Consider the following 27,161-nt stretch of genomic DNA (forward strand, 5'->3'; position numbering starts at 1 on the left):
GTCCGATTTCGCGCCCACCCCTCCCTTCCTTTCCTTACGCACGCTGCGCGCGGTCGTCGGCCTCTGACGTCGTCGCCTCAGCGCCGGCTCCCGGCCGGGCCGCGGCCGCCGACCGTTGGGCCGCTTGCTGAAGTCCCTCCCTCAGGAACCCCCCCGCCACCCTCCACCTCCGAACCGCTCTCGCAGCGGCGACCCATGTGGGGGTTCAGGCTCCTGCGGTCGCCGCCGCCGCTGCTGCTTCTGCTGCCGCAGCTCGGAATCGGAAACGCCTCGTCGTGCTCTCAGGCCAGAACCATGAACCAGGGCGGCAGCAGCGGCGCGCGATGCTCCCTCTCGGCCGAGGTGCGCCGCCGGCAGTGCCTGCAGCTGTCCACCGTGCCTGGAGCCGATCCGCAGCGCAGCAACGAATTGCTCCTGTTGGCGGCGGGCGGGGAGGGACTGGAGAGCCAGGACCTCCCCGGGGACCCGGCGAAGGAGGAGCCGCAGCCGCCGCGCCAGCATCACGTCCTCTATTTCCCTGGGGATGTGCAGGTAACTCGGGGCCTGCTTGGGTATCTGTTCCCTCCTCTCGTGTATACGGACGCGGTCACTGGATTCTTCCCTCGTAGCTGCTGCCTGGTTCCTTTCCTTGCCTGAACACACCCACACATTCACTGAGGGTGGCTCTTCCCTTACTCCACGAAATCCAAAACCGTGGCTTCCACGCCCCTGGCCCCCTTTGTCCATAGAACCCCATGGGGAAGGTGTCGGACGAGGGCTACGATTTCGAAAGAGCCAGCTGTCGGTCCAGGCTTCCAGGAGGCGGAATTTGAGACAGGGAATGAGACGCATCTTGTATATTCATTCTATAATTTGGTTTTTCAGAGGACCCTGTGTGTGTGTGTGTGTGTGTGTGTTGGGCAGGGGACAGAGATGGCTTTCAAATTAAGTTAGCACGTAGTGTTTAGAAAACGGTGGCAGTAATTAAAAATCAAACATTATGAAGGTACGACACCCAGTAACCCTAAAAAAGAGTGGGGATGGCAGAAAAGGGATAATGATTATTAAGCGTGTCAATGTTTTGATGCTCACCTCATTTTGTACATTTGCATGTTATGTTTATTATTTTATAGCTGCAGGCAAATATCCGTGGTTATGTTGCCCTGAAAACTGGGTCTTAATCTAAAGTTGCATTATTTAATATGGTAGCCATTAGCCGTATATATATAGCTATCTGAATTAATTAAAATTAAATAAAACTAAAAATCCAGTTAGTCATGTTAGCTGCATTTCAAGTGCTCAGTAGCTACAGATGGCTTGTGTGTACTGTATTGGACAGCACAGATATATAGCATTATCATAGAAAATAATCCATCATCATAGAAAGTTCTAGACAGGTAAAGCTAGAATATAGCTAGGTGTAGTTTCTCTTTTTTGTTTTTTTGAGACGGAGTCTCGCTCTGTTGCCCAGGCTGGAGTGCAATGGTGCAGTCTCGACTCACTGCAACCTCCGCCTCCCCGGCTCAAGTGATTCTCGTGCCTCAGCCTCCCAAGTAGGTGGGATTACAGGCGTGTGCCACCACACTGGGCTAATTTTTATATTTTTAGTAGAGATGGGGTTTCACCATGTTGGCCAGGCTGGTCTCAAACTTCCGGCTTCAGGTGATCTGCCCACCTTGGCCTTCCAAAGTGCTGGGATTACAGGAGTGAGCCACTGCGCCCGGCCTAGATGTGTTTCTTATACTATGAAATTACAATCGTTTATTTTCAAAATTGATGCCTTAAAATGACATACTTAGAAACTTTGTGCTCCGAGTCAAATAATGATTAAGATATATATGTACACACACACACACACACACACACTCACACAGTATTTTCTTTTGCCCTCAAAATAACTGACTGGTTTAGTTGACTGCTAATAAAAACTGGAAAAAAAAAAGAGAGAGAATAAAGAAAAAAAACAACTAGTACTTAGATTTAAGAGAAAAAAAAGTCACTTACTGACTTGGTGCCCTTGTGGCTCAGATTGGGAAAATAGCATGTGACATTTCTGACTATCAGAATAATTTTGTGAAACAATTACTGCATGCATTCCTAAAATAATGATGATGATAATGATAACATTTATTGAGCACCTCCTAAAGTGTTTTAAAGTGTGCCAGCCAAGATGTATAGTACAAGACTTCAGAGGAGGTCTAAAAAGTCTTACATGCAGTTTGAGGCCAGATTGCCTGGGTTTGAACCCTGATTTAGAACTTTATATTTAGGTATAAAGTCCTTGGACAATTGTTACATCTCTCTGTATTTCAGGTACTTCAAGTATAAAATAAGAATAATAATTTATAAGGTGTCAATGGAGATTAAATATGTGAATACTCAATGAGTTCTGGTCCCTTCTCGTCTCTCTGGTGACTTTAAAAAGTATTGGAGTATCCTAGTCGTCTGTTCCTCCACGTTTCCTCTGTCTGTGTTCACTCCCTTCAGTCTCATGGCTTTACTCACTACCTGTACACTGACACCCCTCAATGTTTGTGTATCTAGCCTACACATACTCCCTAAACTTTAGGCCAACCAGTTATATGCAAGATTATTTCCTTTTGGATATTTAATAGATATCCTAAACCTAAAATCTCTGGATCTTCACCCCTGTGCAGTCTTCCTCATGTCATTAATGGAAACTTTACCTTCTCAGTTGCTCAAGATAGAAATCTTGAAGTCATCCATTAGAAGTCTTTCATACCTCATATCATCAAATCTAATGGCTTCACCTTTTCAGTGTATCTAATCAGAATAGCGATTGAAAAATGTAAGTCAAATCATTCCACATCTGCTTAAAACTGCAATCACTTCCCATGTCACTCAGAGTAAAAGCCAGAGTCCTTCCTGTTAATGTCCTGTCCTGCAAGGCTTTTCATTATCTCTATCTTTTCCCACCCTGTTACCTATCTGACTTGGTCTCCTTTTTCTGTTTACTTTTCTCCAGCCTCTCTGGCTTTCTTGGTGTTGCTCAAACATGTCAGGCACACTATACCTAAAAAGTGTTGTGCATACTGCCTGCAGCAGCCTTCCAAGTAGATGACTTGTAGGTTTATTACCTCACCTCTTCTGGGTCTGCTCAAGACTCTGCCTCTCTGAGACCTTTTCTGACCATTCTGTGTAATAATCATAGTATAGGCTTCCTATAAACTTTTCTTTTTTATTTTTACCCATTGCATTTACTATACTAGTTACTTTTCGTTTTGAGTTTTGTTTGCCTTCTGCCACTAAAATATAAATAAGCTCATGTCTGTTCACTGATATAATCTGTGATGCTTAACAGCGGCATGTGGTAGGTGTGCAGTAGATGACATGTTGTATAAATGAGTATTTGTGAGTTGCTTTGAACAATGCATGAAGTACTTGAAATGTGTTGGCTATTATATAAAATGCTATTAGGCTGATTTCCTCATCTGTATTTTTGTACTTGATTCTTTTGAGCCTAATATTTATCCTGATGAAATTTTCGCTGTTAAATACAGCCCATCTTTTTATTGTGTTGATCCTTTTAGAATGCCTATAGACATTCTATTTTATTTATTTATTTTCTTTTATTACTATTTTTTACAGAGACAGGGTCTCACTGTGTTGCCCACTCCTGTGTTCAAGTGATCCTCCCGCCTCAGCCTTTTAAAGTGTCGGGATTACAAGCATGAGCCACCACACCTGGCTGAGCATTCTTGTTATAGCTTTATTCTTAATTTGAATAAATATTGAACAGATTAGGGCTAAACAGAATTTTATAAGATAGTATTAGAAGCTTTCCCTATCTTTTTTTTTTTTTTCCTTGAGATGGAGTCTTGCTCTGTTGCCCAGGCTGGAGTGCAATGGCATGATCTTGGCTTACTGCATCCTCCACCTCCCAGGCTCAAGTGATTCTCCTGCCTTAGCCTCCTGAGTAGCTGGGACTACAGGTGCGTGCCACCATGCCTGGCTAATTTTTTTTAATTTTTAATTTTTTTATTTTTAGTAGAGATGGGGTTTTACCATGTTGACCAGGCTGGTCTCAAACTCCTGACCTCAGGTGATCCTCCCATCTCAGCCTCCCAAAGTGCTGGGATCATAGGCGTGAGCCACCACACCTGGCCTGAAGCTTCGCCTGTCTTGATACTGTTTCATTATTTGGTGTTAATTGGAACTGGTTTTTCATATGATTTTAAGTCCTCCTAATTCCTATTAACTTCTTCATGTTCCTTTTGCAGTCATGTTTTGTTGTATGTCCTTTTTAAAAATTCTATACTTGTCCTTTATCATTTGAATTACAAGAAAGCTAAGGCCATATATATTAGTCCATTCTCACGCTGCTAATAAAGACATACCTGAAGCTGGGTAATTTATAAAGGAAAGAGGTTTAATTGAATCAGTTCCACAGGGCTGGGAGGCCTCAGGAAACTTACAATCATGGCAGAAGGGGAAGCAAATGAGTCCTTCTTCACATGGCAGGAGGAAGGAGAAGAATGAGACCAAAGTGGGGGAAGCCCCTTATAAAACTATCTCATGAGAACTCTCTCAGTATTATGAGAACAGCATGAGGGTAACCTCCCCCGTGATTCAGTTACCTCTCACTGGGTCCCTCTCACAACACATGGGGATTATGGGAACTACTATTAAGATGAGATTTGGATGGGGACACAGCCAAACCATATCATTCCACTCCTAGCCCCTCACAAATCTCATGTCCTTACATTTCAAAACATAACCATGCCCTTCCAACAGTTCCCCAAAGTCTTAACTCATTCTAGCATTAACTCAAAAGTCTAAGTCCAAAGTTTCATCTGAGACAAGGCAAGTCGCTTCCACCTATGAGCCCATAAAATCAAAAGCAAGTTAGTTACTTCCTAGATACAATGGGGATACAGGCATTGGGTAAATACAGCCATTCCAGATGGGAGAAATGGACCAAAACAAAGGGGCTACAGGCCCCATGCAAGTCCGAAATCCAATAGAACAGTCATTAAACCTTAAAGTCTCAAAATGATCTCCTTTAACTCCATGTCTCATATCTAGGTCACACTGATGTAAGAGCTGGGCTCCCATGGCCATGGGCAGCTCCACCCCTGTGGCTTTGCAGGGTACAGCCCCCCTCCAGGCTGCCTTCATGGCTGGTATTGAGTGTCTGCAGCTTTTCCAGGCACACAGTGCGAGCTGTTGGTTTATCTACTATTCTGGGGTCTGGATGACGGTGGCCCTTTTCTCAGCTCCACTAGGCAGTGCCCCAGTGAGGAAATGTAGAGCCCCACATTTCTTTTCCATACTGCCCTAGCAGCAGACTTCTGCCTGGACATCCAGGTGTTTTCATACATCCTCTGAAATCTAAGCAGAGGTTCCCCAACCTCAGTTCCTGACTTTTGTGCACCCACAGGGCCAACATCACATGTAAGCCACCAAGACTTGAGCTTGCATACTCTGAAGCAACAGCCTGAGCTATATGTTGGCCTCTTTTAGCCACGACTGGGACACAGGGCATGAAGTTTCAAGACTGCACAAAGCAGCAAGGGCCTGGGCCCAGCCTACGAAACCATTTTTTTCTCTTAGGCCTCTGGGCCTGTGATGGGAGGAGCTGCCCTGAAGATCTGTGACATGCCCTGGAGACATTTTTCCCCTTGTCTTGGTGATGAACATTTGGCTCCTCGTTACTTATGCAAGTGTCTGCAGTCTGCTTGAAATTCTCCTCAGAAAATGGATTTTTCTTTTTTATAGCATCGTCAGGCAGCAAATTTTCCAAACTTTTATGTGCTGCTTCCCTTTTAAATATAAGTTCCAATTTCAAACCATCCCTCCCAAGGTCAAAGTTCCACAGATCTCTGGGGCAGGGGCAGAATGCTGCCAGTCTCTTTGCTAAACCATAACAAGAGTGACCTTGGCTTCAGTTCCTAGAAGTTTATTATCTCTGTGTGAGAGCACTTCAGCCTAGACAAATCACTATCAGCATTTTGGTCAAAAGCCATTCAACAAGTCTCTAGGAAGTTCCAAACTTTCCCACATTTTCCTGTTCTCTTCTGAGCCCTACAGACTGTTCCATCCTCTGCCTGTTACCCAGCTCCAAAGTCGCTTCCACATTTTCAGGTATCCTTATAGCAGCACCCCACAATCTGCAGTACCAATTTACTATATTAGTCTATTCTCATGCTGCTGATAAAGACATAACCAAGACTATGTAATTTATAAAGCAGAGGTTTAATTGTCTCACAGTTCCACAGGGCTGGGGATGCCTCTGAAAACGTACAGTCATGGTGGAAGGGGAAGCAAACATGCCCTTCTTCATATGGTGGTAGGAAAGAGAATGAGAGCAAAGAGAGGGATGAGCCCCTTATAAAACCATCTCGTAAGAACTCACTGTCACCAGAACAGCATGAGGGTAACTGCCCCCATGATTCAATTGTCTTCCTTTGGGTCCCTCCCATGTGGGGATTATGGGAACTACAATTCAAGATGAGATTTTGGTGGGGACACAACCAAACCTCATATCCATAGTATTTTGTATTTCTCTAGGTATCTATGTTTTTCTCATCTGGCAATAATGATTCTGAAGGGAGATCAAGATTTTTTTAAAGTAGGTGCTTTCCATTTTGAGTTATCTTTTTAAAGCCTTGGGTATATAATTATATGTATCCCCTTTATTTTATTTTTATTTATTTATTATCATTATATTTTCAGACGGAGTCTTGCTCTGTTGCCCAGGCTGAAGTGCAGTGGTGCAGTCTCGGTTCACTGCAACCTCCATCTCCCAGGTTCAAGCAATTCTTGTGCCTCAGCCACCTGAGTAGCTGGGATTACAGGCATGTGCCACCATGCCTGATTAATTTTTGTATTTTTAGTAGAGATGGGATATCACCATGTTGGTCAGGCTGGTCTCAAACTCCTGACCTCAAGTGATCTGCCCACCTGGGCCTCCCAAAGTGCTGGGATTACGGGTATGAGCCACTGCACCCAGCCCTTGTATTTTAAGTAAGAGTACAATTTTGTGAATTTTGACAAGTGTTAGAATTATATAACCACCATACTCATGTTGTAGAGTATCTCCATTCTCCTAAAAAGTACCTCTGTGCTCCTTTATGGTCAGTTTTCTTTTTCCAACCACTAACCTGCTTTCTTTCACTATAGTTTGTGCTTTTTCTAGAATTTTGTTATGGTCAGTTTTCTTTTCCCAACCACTAATCTGCTTTCTTTCACTATAGTTTTTGTTTTTTCTAGAATTTTGTTAATTTGTCATATGGTATGTAGTCTTTTGTGTGTGACTTGTGTCACTGTTTAATACTTTTGAAATTCATCCATCTCGTTACCTGTATCCATAGTTTTTTTCATTTTTCTTTTTTTTGTTTTTTTGAGACAGGGTCTCGCTCTGTCACCTCGGCTGAAATGCAGTGGCGTGATCATGGCTCACTGCAGCCTCAACCTCCCAGGCTCAAGCGATCGTCCTACCTTAGCCTCCCAAGTAGCTGGGACTACAGGCATGCACCATCACACCTGGCTAATTTATAAAATTTTTTGTAGAAACGAGGATCTCATTATGTTGCCTAGGCTGGTCTCAAACTCCAGGGGTTAAGTGATCCTCCTGCCTTGGCCTCCCAAAGTGCTGGAATTGCAGGCATGAGCCATTGTGCCCAGCCAGTAGTCTGTTCCTTTTATTTACAGAGTAGTATTCTATGTATGGATATATAATTTGTTTATCCATTCAGCAGCTCATAAACATTTGAGTCAATTCCAGTTTTAACTCTTTAAAAATTTTGCTTTCCTAAAGGTTAGAATCTATAGATGATCATGCCCTAAGTAGTATGTCCTGGTCATGTACCTTGGAGCTTCCTGTACTTTATCAGGCAGCTCTCTTAGGCTGGACCCTGTTCTGGTCATTCTAGCCTGCTTACCTCAGATGTGCCCTTTATGTTTATAATAAACAGAAATTTATTTAGCTCATGATTCTGGAGGTTGGGAGGGGCCTGCATCTGGTGAGGGCCTTCTTGCCCTGTCATCTCATGGTGGAAGGCAGAAGGGCAAGAGAGCACTAGGGAGTGGGGGAGGGGAAGGAGAGGCCAAATTCATCCTTTTATCAAGAACCATTAATCCGTTCATGAGAGTAGAGCCCTTGTGACCTAATCACCTCTTAAAGGTCCCACCTCTAATCATAGTTGCTTTGGGGATTAAGTTTCCAAAACATGAACTTTGGTGGACACATTCAAACCATAGCAGAAGTTTGCTCTGCTCTAAGGGCAGAACACTTAGTTTGAATCTATGATTTGTCTACAAACTCTTGGAGACACATGCCAAGATTTCCTAAAAATCCTTTGTTCCTTACTTCAATAACAGTTTGGAGTGGCTCTCTGAGTTTTTGCAGGTCAGCAAGCATCTAACTGTGGAGTAGTAAGCATTCTTTAAACTCTCAAGAGATTCTCTTGTGGCCTGCCTCACTGGGGATGAGAAGCATGGCCTTTCACCCCTTACCTCTTATGGGGATAGTGCATTGCATTCCCAACTAGGATAAAAACTCTCTTGAAAGAAATCTCTCTCTTTCCTTAGTCTTTAACCTTTTCTGTAGATTGGCCATGGGTAACAGCCTTGGTTGCAGAACCAGTTTGGGCTACCTTTTTGTAACTTGTATAGGGGTGTCTGGTGCCTCTTTTTAGAATATAAAAGTGTGTTTCCATTGTTCTCAGATCTGGGCTTTGACACACAGTAATGATTCCATCTTTACATTTTACTGCATACAGTTCCTTAGAATAAGCATTCTACTTCCTCTAACTGTGGAACCCGGGGCTGAGCAAGGAAAATATCACGTTTCTAGATTTAGAGCACCTTCTATGTGGTAGGGACAAAACTGAGAGTCATAAAATCTAGGTTCGTTTTGGCTCATTAACTAAATAAATATATAAATAACTGTAGTTTCTAGGACCTCAGGTTCCTTAACTATAAAAAGGATTTAAATGAGCCCTTCCAGATGTAACTGCCTATAATTTCATGATAATTGTATGTATCATTAATTATAAAATAATTGTGCAGAAAGCAATAGCAGAATCCATAAAAGGTCAAATGATGGCCTTCTAGGAATTCGCATTTTTTTTTTTTTTCAGACGGAGTCTTGCTCTGTCACCCAGGATGGAGTACAATGGCGCAGTCTTGGCTCATTGCAACCTCCACCTCCCGGGTTCAAGTGATTCTTCTGCCTCAGCCTGCCGAGTAGCTGTGACTACAGGCACGTGCCACCATGCCTGATTAATTTTTGTATTTTTAGTAGAGATAGGGTTTCACCATGTTGGCTAGGATGGTCTCCATCTCCTGACCTCGTGATCTGCCCGCCTTGGCCTCCCAGAGTGCTGGGATTACAGGCATGAGCCACTGCACCTGGCCTGGGAATTAGTATTTTTAACATATATGGCTCAAACTACTAATATTAGTGAAATATAACTTAGGAAGGAATTGAACATCATAGTGGGAAAATTATCATAGGACATGAACAGAAAATTAACAAAAGAAAAATGAAAACTGCCAGTTAACAATGTTTAACCTGATTGGGAATCAAAACATGCAAATTAAATCAAAAGTAAATCAAAACATGCAAATTAAATCAAAACATGCAAATTAAATCATTTTATCATAGTAGCAAGGATTTTTAAAAATTGATGCTAATAGCCATTAGCATTAAGGATGGGTAAAGATGTGGGAAAATAAGCACTCTTATGATTCCAGTGAAAGTGTAAATTAGTATTAACCTTAGATGTTTAAAAATTATGATGCCAGTCTATATTGATATGGAACCATGCCTGTAATATATTTTTAAGTGAAAACTATGTATAAGCTTATTGCTTGGTGGGGGAGAAGAATGCTCCCTTGTATACGTACTTGAATATGTGTATGCTAGAGAAAACTGGACTGCTAGACATCAGAATTTTAATAATGATTATTTTTAATTGGTGGTTATATGGATGATTTTTCTATCTTACCTATACCTTTGTATATAGACTGAATTTTTGTAGTATTTACTAGTTTTAATTTTTAAATAGAGAAAATGTGCATATTGCTAAAAGTTCAGATTATTTAAGGTTTTACATTGAAAAGTAATTCTTTCACCCCATTCCCTCCAGTTGCCCATTTCCCTTCCCTTCTCCAAGGCTGCTACTGTTAGATATATATACACACACACATATATATATATATGGGACTACAGGGGCACACCACCACACCCTGCCAATTTTTGTATTTTTTTTTTTTTGTAATAGAGACAGGATTTCACATGTTGCTCACGCTGGTCTCAAACTCAAGCGGTTTGCCTGCCTCTGCCTCCCAAAGTGCTGGTATTATAGGCGTGAACCACCGCCCCCAGCCTCAGGCTTTTTTTAAAAATACAAATGGTTGCATAGTGTACTGGATTTTTTAGCCCTTATTTTACAACCCATAGGAGTAGGAGTACTCCTAGAGCTGCCTCATTCTTTTGAAGCAGAGATAAATATCCTTATACATATTTATTTATGCATATATGTAAGTATATCAATGAGATAAATTTCTCGAATTACTAGGTCAAAAGGAGAGTGTATTTAAAACTGATAGATACTGTGTATGACCATTAGAAATTAGGAAAACTCACATCATTTATCTTATTTTTCTCTCACCCTCTATATCCAGTCCATCTGCAAATCCTGTTGACACTACCTCCAAAATAAATTCAGGACCTGACCACTTCTACTACTCTGGTTCAAGCTGCCTTCTCTTATCAGGATTTTATTTCAGTAACCTTTTAATGGTCTCCTTGCATCAGCTATTGCCCCTTCATTATTAGGAGCCAGAGTAATCTTTTCAAAGCATGTATTATATCAGCCCTTGGCTCCAGATCCTTTCAGAGCAAAAGGCAAAATCTTTGTGGTGTCTTATAAAGCCTGGTCAGCACCTCTCCTCTTCCCTAAACAATCTCTCTGCCCTCCTTTGTGATCACGTTTGATACTGTTGACTCCTCTGGAGCCACACTGACCTCATTGCTGTGTCTGGGTTATGTTCAGCAAGCTCCCACCTCAGGGCCTTTTGCAGTTGTAGTTCCTTCTGCCTGAAATACCCACGTGGTTCACTCTCTGAGTTCCTTCAGGTCCTTTCAAACTATCACTTTATGGAGAAGCCTTTCCTGACCATTCTGTGTTAACTAATAATTTTCTACCTTCTCCAAAACCTTGTCTTCCTTTTCTCCTGCTTTACTTATTATGTTCCGTTGTACTTACTACCATCTAATATATATATATATATTTTTGAAATGTTTCCAAGCTATAAGTCTAATATGTTTTGAACTGTCCAATATGGTAGCCACTAATCACTTGTGGCTGTTGACTACTTAAAATGTTGTTAGTCCACTTGAGGAACTAAATTTAATAGAGGAATGAAATTTTTAACTGTATTTAATTTCAGTTAATTTAAATGTATATTAAAAAACGGATACCCAGTTCATTTCATGGAAAACTTTTAAGTATATTTGGAACAAGTTGGGTATGTGAGTTTACTTTTTCAGCTGTAAATTTTATGAGATTCAAATTCAGATCAAGTATTTCTGATGAAAATTTAGCATCCAAATTGAGATGTACTATAAGTATGAATACACACTGGATTTCAAGCACTTAGGAAGGAAAAAAGAATGTTAAGATCCTCCAGTAATTTTTAATATTGGTAACATGTTGAGATTGTGATATTTTGTATATATTTAGCTCAAGAAAGAAATTAAAATTAGTTTCACCTGTTAACTTTTTACTTTTTAAAATCTGGCGCTTGAAAATTTTAAATGTGGCTCATGTTTTATTTCTGTTGGACAGTGCTGCTCTATTTACTTGTGGAGTTGTTTGTTGTGTGTATCTCTGCAGTAGAATGTGAGCTCCATGTGAACAAGGGTTTAGTCTCTTTTGTTCCCTGCCCAACTGGTAGGTATCCAGTAAATTTTATAGAACAAATGAGTAAATTTGAATGAATCTCCCCCCCAAAAAAAAAGTCAGTATGAATAAAATTAAAACAGTTTATATGTACATCCTAGGACCTAAACAAAAAGTTATGGTTAGTATATATAGAATGCTTATAAATAAGGTGTAAATACAAAAGGACAAAGGAGGCTGGGTATGGTGGCTCATGCCTATAATACCAATACTTTGGGAGAATGAGGTAGGAGGATGGTTTAGTCCAGGAGTTTGAGACTAGCCTGTGCAACAAAGTGAGATCTTCTCTCTACAAAGAATAAAAACGTTAGCTACATGCGATGATATGCACCTGTGGTCCCAGCTACTCGGGAGGCTGAGGAGGGAGGATTGCTTGAGCCCGGTAGGTCAAGGCTGCAGTGAGCCATAATCATGCCACTGCACTCCAGCCTGGATGACAGAGCGAGATCCTGTCTCACACAAAAAGTGGGGAATGAGGGGCAAAGGATATAAATAGGCAAGAATAGAAATCCAGACTTAAATTACAAATATTCTTTGACCTAGTTTTTCCATATCTAGGAATTTAAGGATATAATCACAGATGTGTACAAAGAGTTTTCTATAATGTTTATTGCAGCTTTGTGTATAATACTAAATTTGAAATTGAATGTACTGTTCAGGTTGCTAGAGAAATCCAAAGAGGGAGGGGTATAGAATGGCAACTTAGGGAAATATTTTAAGATTCTGTGTTGGTCAGAAAGTCTATCTAGTGAACCAAATTTATATTTTCAGTTGATGTGTTAGGAAAATTGATTATATGTATATACTAAAATAAAATTTGTTAAACATTATCTATAACTCTTCAAAATTAAATTTTTAAAAACTTTTTACTGTTCCATGTAGGTATATCTTATTTCCTTGTCTCTTGATAGATTTCAGGCTTACACTGAAGAAGTAATTGGTTCAAAAATCTTATTACTAGAAAGTAATGACAAATTTATAGTTTTCATTTCTAGTGTATATTAACCATAGGTCATTGTAACATCCTTTCTCCACAATAAAAATGGAAACTGTTTTGTGGAAATCATTTTATGTAAATATGTATTTAATACTTATTTCATCTTTCTTACCTTTCAGAATTACCATGAAATTATGACTCGTCATCCTGAGAATTATCAATGGGAAAACTGGAGTCTAGAAAATGTTGCTACCATTTTAGCCCACCGGTTCCCCAATAGTTACATTTGGGTGATAAAATGTTCCCGAATGCATTTGCACAAATTCAGCTGCTATGACAATTTTGTGAAAAGTAACATGTTTGGTGCCCCAGAACACAATACTGACTTTGGAGCTTTTAAGCACCTTTATATGTTATTAGTTAATGCTTTTAATTTAAGTCAGAATAGTTTATCAAAGAAAAGTTTGAATGTTTGGAATAAGGACTCCATAGCATCTAACTGTAGATCCAGTTCTTCTCATACTACGAATGGTTGCCAGGGGGAAAAAGTGAGGACCTGTGAAAAGTCTGATGAATCTGCCATGAGTTTTTATCCACCATCACTAAATGATGCATCTTTTACTTTGATTGGATTCAGTAAAGGTTGTGTTGTTTTGAATCAGTTGCTTTTTGAATTGAAAGAAGCCAAGAAAGACAAGAACATAGATGCTTTTATCAAAAGCATAAGAACAATGTATTGGCTGGATGGTGGTCATTCTGGAGGAAGCAATACTTGGGTTACTTATCCAGAAGTCTTGAAAGAATTTGCACAAACAGGGATTATCGTTCACACTCATGTAACACCTTACCAAGTACGTGATCCAATGAGATCTTGGATTGGAAAGGAGCACAAGAAATTTGTTCAGATACTTGGGGATTTTGGTATGCAGGTGACTAGCCAAATTCATTTTACAAAGGAAGCTCCTTCCATAGAGAATCACTTCAGGGTTCATGAAGTATTTTGAGATTACAGGTATATTAATGAACTTGTTCACTGGAAGAACATAAGCACTTTGAGTGCTATAAATTCAGATTATGGGATGTAATTCATACCTGCATTGTCAGTTTTGGGGTATGGGGGGAAGCACACATTCCTAAAATGTGAGTGTAATGTGCAATAGTATTTTTTGCTTGTGAATGTGAGCAGTTATTAATTTGGATTGAGTTAGAATTAGTTAATTTGAAATCTAACAAGGTGGTTTGTAATAATCCTGAGGAGATATAAGACCCTTAAAAATGAAAGTTACAACGTAGTTCTTATAAAAGGTAACTAAAATTGTTACTGTTGGAAATAACTGCTTTTCTGAGTAATGTTTTAAACTAATTTGGTGACATTTTAGCAGTAACTAGCTATTTTAAGTGGAAATATTTTCATTTCTCTTCAAACAAAAGCAAAGGTACGATGCTGTTTTCTCTCATTTTGGAATAACTGTACTCTGCCTCTTGTGTTTTTGTAAACTCCTTGACTCATTCTTTAATGTGTCACCAAGTACTTTTCTCATAAGAGTCAACATATATTTGTTTCCAGATGTCCAAAAGTGTACAGTAGTGTAAAGGTGGTTTTTAAAAACATAGCCAGGTGTGGTGGTGTGTGCCTTCAGTTCCAGCTACTCAGGAGGCTAAGGCAGGAGGATTGCTTGAGCCCAGGCTGTGGTTCACCATGATTGTGTTTGAGACTAGATATTGCACTTCAACCTGGGCAACATAGTGAGACTTCATCTGTAAAACAAAATGAAACAAAATTACACTTAAGCACTATTGTTTAATTTTTAATTGTCAGTTTTTTATTATTTTGGATAAGACATTCTGGGGTTTCTTGAATCTTGGCCAAAAACCAGTTGTTTTGGAAAATTGCTTTAAATGAGCATATTTATGTATATTGGATAAAAATGTACTACAGAGCAAATTTCAAATTTTTCATTAATCAGTCTTTTTGAAAGGATCAACTTGGATAAAATAAATATATAAAGCTCTATTTGTTAGAGCTCTATTAAAAAGGAAACAGATTCCATAGATCTAAGTCAGTGTTTCTCCAGAAGCATGATTTTGTCTGCCAAAAGAAAATAGCTCTCTTTGGCCAAAATGCAAAATTACACTGCTATAAGAAAAGTTACAAGGGAAAGTTTGAAGACACAAATGATTTAATTTTGGCTTAAAAACTGAATTTGCTTAACACTGCTACATAATTTGGGTGAAGTTTCCTTCTGCCCGTTTTTCTTGACCTAGATAAATACACTTTGAGAAACCCAGATCTAATGAATGTCAACCAACATTGACATTGTAATTGGGTGATTACAATAAAAGGTGAGCAGTTTGTTGTTTATTAATAATTAGCTTTTGCAGGTCATGAAATAGCAGGGAAGTAACATGCTGCTTTAGGACTAAAAAAAAAAAAAAGACACTGAAGCTTAATACCTTAATGACCCAGAAGACCTAGATTTATAAAGCCATATAGAATAAAAATGTTAATTTCTTGGTTTCCTCCCAGAATTATATTTTAATAACTCTATAAATACATTCCAAATATTCAGAGACTCATGAGAAAGGATTCTTAACAAATGCTTAAAAATAACATCTTTTTGGTGTTTTAACACTTAATTTTATAAACTGCAGAACAGCATCGCTAAATGGTTTTTTTTTTTTTTAAAGACAAAGTAGTAGTATGTTGCTTCAGTTTCTTTAAATACCTCCCGTTTCTTTTGAGACCAAAAATTCCCATGAAGGAAATAAATCAGCCTGATTTTAACATTTTACATATTACATTGCCTTTAAGCACTATGATTGGATGGCTTTTTTTCTATTTGTTTAATAATCCTTGGTTATATTCACACGTATCTAAAGTAAAGTAGCTGAGTTACTGAATTCTATAAGGGGAAGAAAAAGCATTTATTTTCACATGATTAACTGAAATGGAAAAGTAAGACATTTAGCAGAATTCATTTAAAAATAAAATAATTTTTAAAAAATCAGACGTATTTAAAAATCTGGGTTCTTTGTCTATCCAGTATGTGAATGCTTAATTATAAATGTTACATGTTGAATGGATATTAAGAGTAACTCACCAGGCACCCAAAACTGCCATCATAGCAAAATGAGACAATATTGAAAAGAAAAAATATTTTCTGGAATGAAAATATGTTCAAATTGATCCATATTCAGATATTTTCTATTTAATATTTCAGATTGGTCCTTTGTCCACATGTAAAACTTATTGTAATGTTAATTTATACTTTTGGTTTGTGCCTTTGTCATGAGTTGAGAAAAGTAGTCCTACAAATAATGTGAAAGTTGTTACCACCACAGCATGAATGTATAATTGTATTAAAATTGATCATCCACAGAAGTTTGTTTGGATGTGCTTTATATTATTAGCATTGTTAAAACTTCAGATTATTTAAAAGGAAGCCATTTCTGTTTACCCTGCTAGGTTGGGTTTGTATATAGTAAGTCCTCACTTAACATATCAGTAGGTTCTTGGAAACTGGGACTTGAAGCAATATAACAAAACTAATTTTTTTTCTCATTGTTTTAACTAGATGACAATGAACAAAATGTTGAGGACCTGCTGTTTGTCCTTTTGTTTAAAGTCACAGTTTCTTAAGAACTTGTGCACATTAAGTGAGGACTTACTCCTATGTCTTTTCATTATCCTCCATGTCTTTTCAAATGAGCAACTTTGAACCTTTTTTGTACAAATACATATCTTCTCCCTTTAAAATTGCTCCATAAAAATTTGCACTATATCCACTTCTTTTATTGGATTTCATAGAGAACAAAACCTCTAACAAGTTCATCCTTTTCTCCTTTTGGTGCTAATCATCTCAGTGATCTGTAGTTCTGTAGTCCTTTAGCTTCTTACAAGACTTGGTTAGGGTATGGTGTAATCTATTTTTCATTTCATTCATGTAATCTAAGTAACCACCAAGGTCAAGGAGGGTAGGCAATAAGGATATAGGACAGACAATACAAAGTCCCAGCATGTTGGTATAGAAATGTTTTTAATACATTAAAGCTTATGAGGTAAAATACAAAACAAAAGGTAGTATTCATAAAAGAGCTATTTTGTTTTATTTCACTTGAAGGTCTTTAAGAGAAACAAACATAAGAGGAGATATAGACAGACCTCATCTGTAAACTCATGTGCTCTTTACAAAGGCAGAGACCCAGCAGCTTTTAAGCCAGTTAGTGGTAGAGCCAGGCAGAGTCACCAAAAAAGGTCATTTTAGTATCCTGTTTAATGGAACTTAAAAAGACTACATCACACACTGGGGCCTGTCGTGGGGTGGGCAGAGGGGGTAGGGATAACATTAGGAGATACACCTAATGTAAATGACAAGTTAACGGGTACAGCACACCAAAATGGCACATGTATACATATGTAACAAACCTGCACGTTGTGCACATGTACCCTAGAAGTTATAGTTAAAAAAAAAGAGAGGACTACAACTTAGGTATGTTTAAGACACCCAAAAACTTGTGGCTTGTATGCTTGAAACAAGACTAAGGTAACACCAGAGATGCATGGGTGACTGCCAATCTATGTTAGTTCCTCCTGACTACATCTATTTTTTAGCACTGGGGAAAGGAGTCACAGCAGCGCAGTTCCAATTCCATCCAGGCCTGCCTTCCAGCTTCCTGCATTTTTTTTTTTTTGTCAACTCCTTTGATGTCTGTTGGCAACTTTTTATAGGTGATAGAAAAGCCGCCTTACTAAGGTTCTTTCCAAATGTTCACATAGCTGCTGTTCAAAAGGATGAAGGATACAAAGTAAGTTTTGTTGACTTTGTTTCCTTTGACTTGGTATTTCATCAAAGTGAGTTAGAAATTAATTACAGAACAAATAGAATTCTAATGTATTCAAATACCAAGACAAATAATATTATGGAAATGCTAATAATTATACTCTGCTAAGTTTTGTTTTGAGACAGAAGAACTTGAACTCCTGGTTTCAAGTGCTCCTCCTGCCTCAGCCTCCCAAGTTGCTGGGACTACAGGTGTGGACCACCACTCCCAGCTCTGCATATAGTCTTTTTTTTTTTTTTTTTGAGACAGGGTCTTACTCTGTCACCCACGCTGGAGTGCAGTAGCACAATTCCAGCTCACTGCAACCTGCACCTCCCAGGCTCAAGTGATCCTCCTATCTTAGCCTCCTGAGTAGCTGGGACTACAGGCGCACACCACCACACCCGGCTAATTTTTTGTATTTTTAGTAGAGACAAAGATTCGCCACATTGCCCAGGCTGGTCTCGAACTCGAGTTCAGATGATGCGCCCACCTCAATGCATATAGTGTTTTTACAACGTATTTTGAAAGGATAATGTAAACAAAAGTCCAAATAATACAAAACTGCAGATTCCAATCGGCCCACCTAGTTGAACCTCTTCTTAGAGGCGTAACTATCACTGGTTTCTTGTGCATCCTTAGAGATAATTATATGCATATGCAAATAAGGTGTTCACACACCACGTACCTTGTTTTACACAAATGACAGTACAGTTTCAAATATGTTTTTCATGTAACATATTTAATTCTTGTATTATTAGTAGAGATGGAGTTTCACCATGTTGGCCAGGATGGTCTTGATCTCCTGACCTCGTGATCTGCCCGCCTTGGCCTCCCAAAGTGCTGGGATTACACAGGCATGAGCCACCGCACCTGACCCATCATTACTTTTATTTTGAATCTTGTCTGTGTAGCAAGCAGTGCTGTGAGAAATTTTGTTGGCAGAGGAAAAAAATTCCATTTTGCATCAGGTCAAGCCCCCAGACTAGTCAAAGAAAAGCTGTGTAATCTATTCAGAAGTACTGGAGAGGTGCTGCACATTAGGGAGAAAGAATGGAGAGTTACTGCTCACAACTAATCCCAGTTTCTATCACCCATAGCTATGTGAGCCCAGACAATCATTAAGCAATCTGGGTTGGTTAGATGGCTTCTAAGATCTCTTTCAATAAAAAAGTTCTAAGATTCAGAAATCCTGAGAAGTTGCGCTAACATACACTGTATAATATTTTATACGTTAAAAACAAACATCTCATTTGGTTAACCCAGTAGGAAAAAAAGATTATTTTGTATTTGAAATAAACAGACCCTAATATTAAAAATTATGACCAGGGAAATAATTTTAAAACATCCCAAAGGAAAGTTCTCTAACTTTCTAAATAAAAATTAATACTGCAACAAGAGCTACCTCAAATCTCTCAGCAAAGAAAGAATATAATTAAATAGAAGAACTAGCACCAGTCATCAACTATGTGCCTGCCCTTGAACTATCTATCTGCATTTTTGTAGTTCTGTTTTAAAGATGAGGAAAATAAGGTTCATAGATAAATGTTATTTTGTCTCAGGCCATACAGTTTGCTTCTCCATTAAACAATCAATTAAGATGAATATTCAGTGCACAGACTGTTTTATTGATACTTCCAAGTTTTCTACATGACTGGATTTATACTTTGTATCAATTATCTTGCTGGTTAAGATAAAAACAAGATTTATTAAAAACCATAAATACTGTGTAAACTAAGGAGAGTTTTGTCTTTTTCCTTACTGAAGGACAAGGAATCATTAAAGAAGTTCTTTGCTTTGCTTAAAGTAATGAAGATCAAAATGTGGTAATTAAATTTGCCTAATATAATCACTCCTTTTCTGACAAGACTTTTTTCACTTTTATTCACCTGAGTAACTTGACCTGTTTCCAAAGACACCTAGGAAATTCAGAATGTTTTATATGCTTTTCCTTTCTTATTTACTATAATTTATAGGACATGAGTGGATGGATTCTCTTCAATAGAGAAAATGATTTTCTCTAATTAAAATGCACCAAATTGATGTACTAAGAGATTGCTTTAGATGAACACATTTATGTTCAGCGAAGATTATCTGGTCTTCAATGACACTGCAATATAATTACTAGGTACAAAAAGAAAAGCAGAGATCCACACACAATGGCTCACTGTCTTCAATGACAACACTTTTAGGATCTCATTTATTCATTCTTTAAGTAATTTTTTCTTTTAAAAAAGGGATAAGTGGAGAAAAAAGTTGGGAAATCTTTAATTAGGCTAAGGTTTAGACATAAGTATAAATTAAAACATTTATTTTCTAACACTCGAAAACCAAAAAAAAGACAGACCTGACATACTGGGTGGCAAGAAAAGTCAAGATCAGATTAAACATTTGTTTTGGACTAATCACAAAACTAATAATCCAAGTCACTATCATCAAGTTCAGTTGATCTCAGCTCTGATTATGCATCAAAACACCCTATGAGGTCTACTAAGTTCCTATACCAAATCCCAAACACGAATCCGTCTACAAAGTTGGGACCTAGGTATCTGTACATTTTTTAAAGTTCCTCAAAAAATTCTGCTTCTAGGCAAATGTAATAAATATTGTTGGTTGCTCATGTTTTTCCTATCAGAACCAAGATTTTAAAAAAAACTATCCTTTCTGCCCCCATATATCCCTCATGTGGTCTCCACTTCTACTCTCAGCTCCAGTGGACCTGACTGCCGTAAAGGTTATTCCAGACTCTTTGCCAGTGACTGGCTTAGGGATGGACAGGTCTAAGTTACTTTAGAGCAATGAGACCTAAGGATATGGAAAATGAATTCTGGGAAAGCTTTCTCATATTAGGACGGGGCCCCTGGAATCCAGCCTGACTCTTCCGCTGCATGTAAATGAAGATGCACAAGGCTCCAACTGCTACTGGCAATCATCCCATGACCACGAGGGTAGCCAGCCTTAGGATGATGCCAATGTTGTGGTTGAAAAGGGGGTGGGGTGTGGAGACGGGCTCCCAAGGTTCTTGATGACATTACTGAATCACTGGATCAGAAACACTGCAGCCCATTCTGTCACTAGATTTCATGTATTGTGATTCAATATATTTTCTTACTGTTTTTAAGTCATTTTAAGTTGGACTTTTAGTGGTCAGCATCTGAATGTTAAATAGTGGTCCGAGCATAGCATTCTTTAATTATAACAATCTGTATCAAGTAGAATGCACACAAATACCCCTTCATACTTACATAATCTGTAAATCTGATGTATCTTTCCTATTTTAACAAAATAATTTATATCGTTATACCTTACTAAAGTGTTGATGTACATTGCATTCACTTCATTATTTACTCAGAGTTCTTGCTGTAGGCTTTGTCTTGAATGTGTAGGACCATTCGTCGTGCATAGAAGTCCCTATATTCCTCTGGTAATTCGGCCAGTGTTTTCAAGGCTCTGTCCAAAATTTGTGCAGCTCTTGATGCTGCTGTAGGATCTTTGTTTCCATAGGTATCTGTCTTATCATAGCATTCAGATGGAAGGTGCTTCCAAAAGATATTCACTCCCACTCCAAACTCTTCAGAAATTACATTATGGAACCATAAAGCTGGAGAAAGTTTAAAAAACAAGTTAAAAATAAAACCTACAGTTAAAAAAAAACCCAAAATGTCAGTGAAATATCACGAATTGCATATAGCCAATGTAAGAAATAATTCTTGTAACCAGATCCCTTCGTTAGCACACTCCAGGCTTTTAACAGAAACATTTTAACTTTTATGAATTGCCAACAAATTTAAAGTGTCAATAGCACAACCCTTACTTTTAAAACCTTTAGAAATAGCAATTTTTCCTTTAAACTTGAAAGACATAATAAAGATATATTTGTTTTGCAGTTCTCTAATCTAGGGCTGTGTTTTACTTGTTTATACTTCCTGAGTCATGGAACCACATCAAAGTGTTTATTTTTTGGTACACAGAACATTTCAATTACTTGAGGAGTATCTTTGACCTTTTCTGATTCATTATAATACTTTTGTCCCTAAAGACTTCCTGTTCAAGCTGCAATTTGGTTTTCTAACTTGCTTACATTCGTATTCATTATAGCCTCCTCGTTTTATATTTTGAATGCAATTATAATCGTCTTATATTTCCTTCAGCTCCTTTGTAAATAGTATACAACACTATAGCAAATATTTTGGTGGTGGAAATGATGAGTAAACTTTATTATATACCTAATTAATTTTTTTCCTTTTACTGGGAAGTTTACTACTTTATTTTCAAGTGAATCTAAACATTTTCAGAATATAGGTGCTAGAGGAATACTAGCAATACCACAATATAACAAAGATGGAACACTAATCACGAAAAAACCCTTTTAATCCTGTGAAAGGGAGATTTAAATTTTAGAAACTTATTCTAAGAGTGTTTAAGGAAAAACAAAAGCTTAACATATTTTGATTTGGAAAACTAATTTTCAAACATGGTTTTAATCTTAACTACACTTTCTTTCAGAATCTTTTTTTCCCTTATTCAATATAATAGGAAGAAAATGCTAACCATTCAGTTGAATTTAAACCCAAAGATAGGAATTTTGCTTTTGTTTAAAAATATATGCAAATGTTCAGTATTTCTATTTTTTTTTTTCTTAAAACAATTGTATGAAGAATAAGGGAAAACTACATAGACCTTAATCATGCTCCCGAGATACAAAAACCAAAAATGTAAATTTAAAAGATGGCAATGGATTTGAAGACTAATACATGGGTTGCTTTCAATGAAAATAAGAATAAAAAGTCAATCAAATTTTTATAAATGATTATATGAAAACCATTATATTATATCAGGCCATTTTGGGGAAGACAAAGATGAACAAAACATAGTTCTTTGTCTTCAAGGAATTTATCTAGTCTCAAATGAAATAATCAAATATCTATCTTTATTAATATTATTTTTATCAATGAAAAGAAGTATTAATGATTCTTAATATATTAATTTAAATATGGAACTATAATTATAAATAGAATTTGTTAACATATCCCTTTAATTTTAATTACGACTTTTATAATCTTCAAGAGTTCACTTTTAAGTACTAATTACAGATGTTAATTACCTTGTTGTGTTGAACTTTATGGACTTTCAAACTAATGCCTATTAATTGAACAAGGAAATTAAGTGACACAAATCCAGACTGTATAGAAAAATAATGTACACAAATGATACTACAGGTGTTGAGATTATAACATTTTAATATTTAATGAAATCTTTCATCTGTTTTGGCCTTGAAAGATATTTATCTTTTTTTTTGGTAAATATTTAAGTGACAAAGTTCTAAAATACAGAAATATTTTAAAAATAAAATAATTTACAAAACCAATCAGTATAAGCTTTTCCCAGATATAAAGTGTCTTACTTGATGTCATTTAATAAAATAGAGTATAATATTATTTAAAAAAAATTTTTTTTAAACCAACCAGTATAATGTTTTCCCAGATATAAAGTGTCTTACCTGGAAAATAATAATAATGAAAAAAAAAGCCATAAAAAAAGTGTCTTACTTGATGTCACTTAGTAAAATAGTTTAGAGTATAGTATTATTTTTATAGGTTGCCCTTGAAAGCAAGACTGTTAATTTAGTTTATTTAGACACAGGGTCTTGTTCTGTTGCTCAGGGTGGAGTATAGTGATTCCATGATGCCATGGCATCAGCCTCCTCAACCTCAACCTCCTGGGCCCAAGAGATCCTTCTGCCTCAGCCTCCTGAGCAGCTGGGACTTACAGATGCACACCACCATGCCTGACTAAATTTATTTATTTATATTTGTAGAGACAGGGTCTCGCTATGTTGCCCATGCTGGTCTTGCACTTTTGGCCTCAAGCAATCCTCCCACCTTAGCCTCCCAAAGTTCAGGGTGGGAGGATTGCTTGAGGCCAAAAGTGCAAGACCTGTTAATTTATAGGCCAAAAGTGCAAGGACTGTTTTATAAGTTTGCCTAGGCCTGCTTTAAACACACACACACACACACACACACACACACACACACACACACACACACACACAGAGTTTTGTCAAAAAATCATCTCGTATAGGACCAGATACATATAACAAATATATGTTTGTACTAAAAAAAAAAAAAAAAAAAATCACATGAAGGATGAGTGACAGAGTACACATTTTATAAATAGCACATTAGTGAGGTCTAGAAGTCTTACCAGGAATGAATAATACATCACCAGCTTCAAGGGAACATTCATATCTTCTAGCCTTGGAAAAAAGTGGATATTTAGCCAAGTCTGGGTTATCTATATTCAGTACTTCTGATTTAGTACCTAAAAAATTCCAAAAAGGGATAATATAGATTCAGCAAAGTTAGCATTTTAAAAAAAGTAATCACAAATATAAATTTGAAAATTTATTCTTTTCTATCCAGTTACTTACTGTACCCACACTGTGAGAATTACTATGCTACTGACACCTAAGACAATTTTCAATGACTCATTCTTTAATTCTGATGACGATACCCATGTAATATAATTAAGATAATGTCAAATTTGAACCTGTTATTACATATATACACAAATACAATTACAATTAAGTCCTGAAGTGTTCTTTTCCTATAAGAATCAAGAGATTTCTCAAAAAGAGTAACTGAACAGACTTCAGAAATATAAACTTAAAGAAAAATCCCATACCTTTTAAATATAAATACTGGGCATCTCGAGGACTGAAGAGTACAACACGCTTTTTTCCTGTCACTTGTATTAACAAATTATCCATTACCTGAAGACCAATAAAAGCTTATGGGTAATCATTATCTAAAATTCAAATAAATAGAACCAATGGCATTCTAAACTTTAACTGCAAACCCGATCCTTTAATGAGACTTGACTTATTTTACTTAACTCTTACAGTTACCTAACAATAAAAACATTTGTATTCTATAAACAACTGGGCCTTAAAGACATTTCTGGAGTACTGCCCTAAAATGGGAAGATTTGGCAAATTAGAAAATGTGGAGTCAGAAAACGATTTGCCTTTGCCTCACTATTAACTGACAGCATAGTTAAGCCTATTTAAGGCTCCCCTTGGTGAATATTTACTATCTGTTAAGCAATGCTATCAGCCCAAAATTAGACAACAGAGTAAAAGCACTTAGAAAAATCAGATGCTAGGAAAATACAAGGTACTGCTGCAACCACTGCTACACTCTTTACATATGTTCATCCATAATTTCATTACAGGTATCTTGATTTTCAAATTATTTCTATAGGAATATAATCTCACAGATTTTCTTTTTTTTCTTTTCTGCAAACAGTATGATTTATGACAGATTTTCTTAATATATTTATTATTGGAGCAATCTTTTCCCATGAATGTAATGGTATACTTTCTTGGTATAGATTGTGAAAAAATGTTAAAGGCAGAGCCACATAATTCTCAGCTAAGGATTTAAGATAAACACTAAGCAAGATATATTCATGATTTTTTACTTCTACCTAAGCATTCTTCCTTTTAGTACTAACCCTTTACTTAGCGTTCCTCTGACTTAATTTTATAATAAAACCTTTATATATTATATTCTACTATAATTTATGTAAAAGGATACTACTCAAAATTTAAAACATAATCATAGAGGCTGGGTGCGGTGGCTCACGCCTGTAATCCTAGTACTTTGGGAGGTCGAAGTGGGCGGATAACTTGAAGTCAGGAGTTCGAGACCAGCCTGGCCAACATCGCAAAAACCCATCTATACTAAAAATAAATAAAATTAGATGGGTGTGGTTGTGCATGCCTGTAATCCTAGCTATCCAGGTAGCTGAGATATGAGAATCGCTTGAACCTGCAAGGGACTGGTTGCAGTGAGCTGGGATCGTGCCACTGCGCTCCAGCCTGGGTGAAAGAGCAAGACTCTGTCTCAAAAAACAACAATCATCAGCATCATCAGCATCATCATCATCATAGAATATAGTTAAAATGTATTACCACATGATTTTCTCATATTATTCATATAAAACTGCAAAATATGCTAAGAGTTTATGTCTATTTCATTTAATTACAGATTTACTGACTATGGTAAAATCCTCCCAAGAGGGTCTCAACTTAATTATAAAACACATGTATAAAATGTTATAGTGTGATTTATAACTTAAAATTTTTTTTTCTTTGGAAACTTGTTAGATATTCCTTTACCTTCCTTAAGTTTCTCTACTTCCCAACACCAAACTATATACCATACTAGTATTTTTAATGTTTTTAAAATGCTTATAGATGTGTATATAAACTTAAGCAAACAAAATAACACCACAAATAATCAAGATAAAAATTTTTTTTTTTGAGACAGAATCTCACTCTGTCGCCCAGGCTGGAGTGCAATGGCGCCATCAGCTCACTGCAAGCTCCATCTCCTGGATTTACGCCATTCTCCTGCCTCAGCCCCCGGAGTAAGTGGGACCACAGATGCCTGCCACGACGCCCAGCTAATTTTTAAAATTTTTAGTAGAGACGGGGTTTCACCGTGTTAGCCAGGATGGTCTCGATCTGACCTCGTAATCTGCCCGCCTTGGTCTCCCAAAGTGATGGAATTACAGGCATGAGCCACCGCGCCCGGCTGATCAATATCAATATTGTACACATTTTTGCCGCCCTACAAATACAGCAGATATTTGATATTCTCAAGGCATATATATATATATATATATATATATATATATATATATATCCTAAGATCTTCAGACATCCCCAAATTCTTACAATTGGTAATGACTCAACAAGCTTCAGCCTTTTTCCTGAATAACATAACTCTGGATGACCCAGAGAGTTATGGATCTCTGGGTGGCCAGAGTCATGTGTATCATTTATACCTCCTCATATTACAAGCTTACCGCTTTTTCCAATAGTTTCCCCCATTATCTGGTGGCCATTTTTCATATGGAAAAAAAAATCACTTCATAAAACTTGGTATATATATGATGATGAATCAAGAATAGGACCACAGGGAAATACAAATGTGAGGAACCAATTATTTTGCCATTAGCAAAATAATTCATTCCTCTATCACTGCTATGCACAGCACCTATTTTCAAAAGTCATGTTTCAGTGAATTACACAGATCTTTAGGATAACCTATAGGAAGTTGAAACTGACTGTTAAATCTATAATGCAAAAGATCTATTGTAGCTTTAAATTTCTCATTTATGTAGCATACATCATAATGAGTCCATAGTTGTAATCCTGGTGAACTAATTCGAAAAACACTGGAAAAGAATTGTTCCTCTTTGAAGAATTCTGGAAACTTAATATCTTCTTTCAACAAAGGAAACTGCTTTCTGATATCTGCAACATCCTGCATTTACAGAAACATAAAAAGAAAACATCACATTAGACCCTATGATATTAAGGCAGACTGGGGCAAGCAAACTTTGTTCACTGCTTTAAAATACTATGATGTGACCATGTGCCAATACAGGATCTCTCTCTCTCTCTCTCCCCCCCAAGTAGA

General features: G+C 37.3%; 2 protein-coding genes across 9 annotated transcripts in view; one reads left to right on the forward strand and one right to left on the reverse strand.

Annotated features, from left to right (window-relative positions):
• The first annotated feature begins 60 nt into the window (after positions 1 to 60).
• Positions 61 to 15,536, forward strand: C11H2orf69 (chromosome 11 C2orf69 homolog). Its single transcript, XM_011718160.3, has 2 exons — positions 61 to 531; positions 13,029 to 15,536. The coding sequence occupies exons 1-2, from the start codon at positions 196 to 198 to the stop codon at positions 13,851 to 13,853; spliced, it is 1,161 nt and encodes a 386-aa protein (XP_011716462.2). The 5' UTR covers positions 61 to 195; the 3' UTR covers positions 13,854 to 15,536.
• Positions 14,470 to 27,161, reverse strand: part of LOC105468132 (tRNA-yW synthesizing protein 5) — a 28,609-nt gene continuing 15,917 nt past the window's right edge. For 5 of the 8 annotated variants that reach the window (XM_011718161.3, XM_011718164.2, XM_011718165.3 and 2 more), the window contains 4 exons: positions 26,868 to 27,005; positions 24,355 to 24,442; positions 23,875 to 23,991; positions 16,868 to 21,271 (listed from right to left, as the gene is read on the reverse strand). In XM_011718161.3, the coding sequence (XP_011716463.1) occupies positions 21,015 to 21,271; positions 23,875 to 23,991; positions 24,355 to 24,442; positions 26,868 to 27,005 (600 nt within the window). In that variant the 3' untranslated portion in view covers positions 16,868 to 21,014. Of the gene's footprint in view, positions 14,608 to 16,867; positions 21,272 to 23,874; positions 23,992 to 24,354; positions 24,443 to 26,867; positions 27,006 to 27,161 lie in introns of those variants that run through there. The other 3 variants (XM_011718162.3, XR_011609963.1, XM_011718163.3) reach the window with 3 other exon arrangements.

This window comes from Macaca nemestrina, chromosome 11, assembly GCF_043159975.1.
Source record: "Macaca nemestrina isolate mMacNem1 chromosome 11, mMacNem.hap1, whole genome shotgun sequence".
Lineage (NCBI taxonomy): Eukaryota > Metazoa > Chordata > Mammalia > Primates > Cercopithecidae > Macaca > Macaca nemestrina.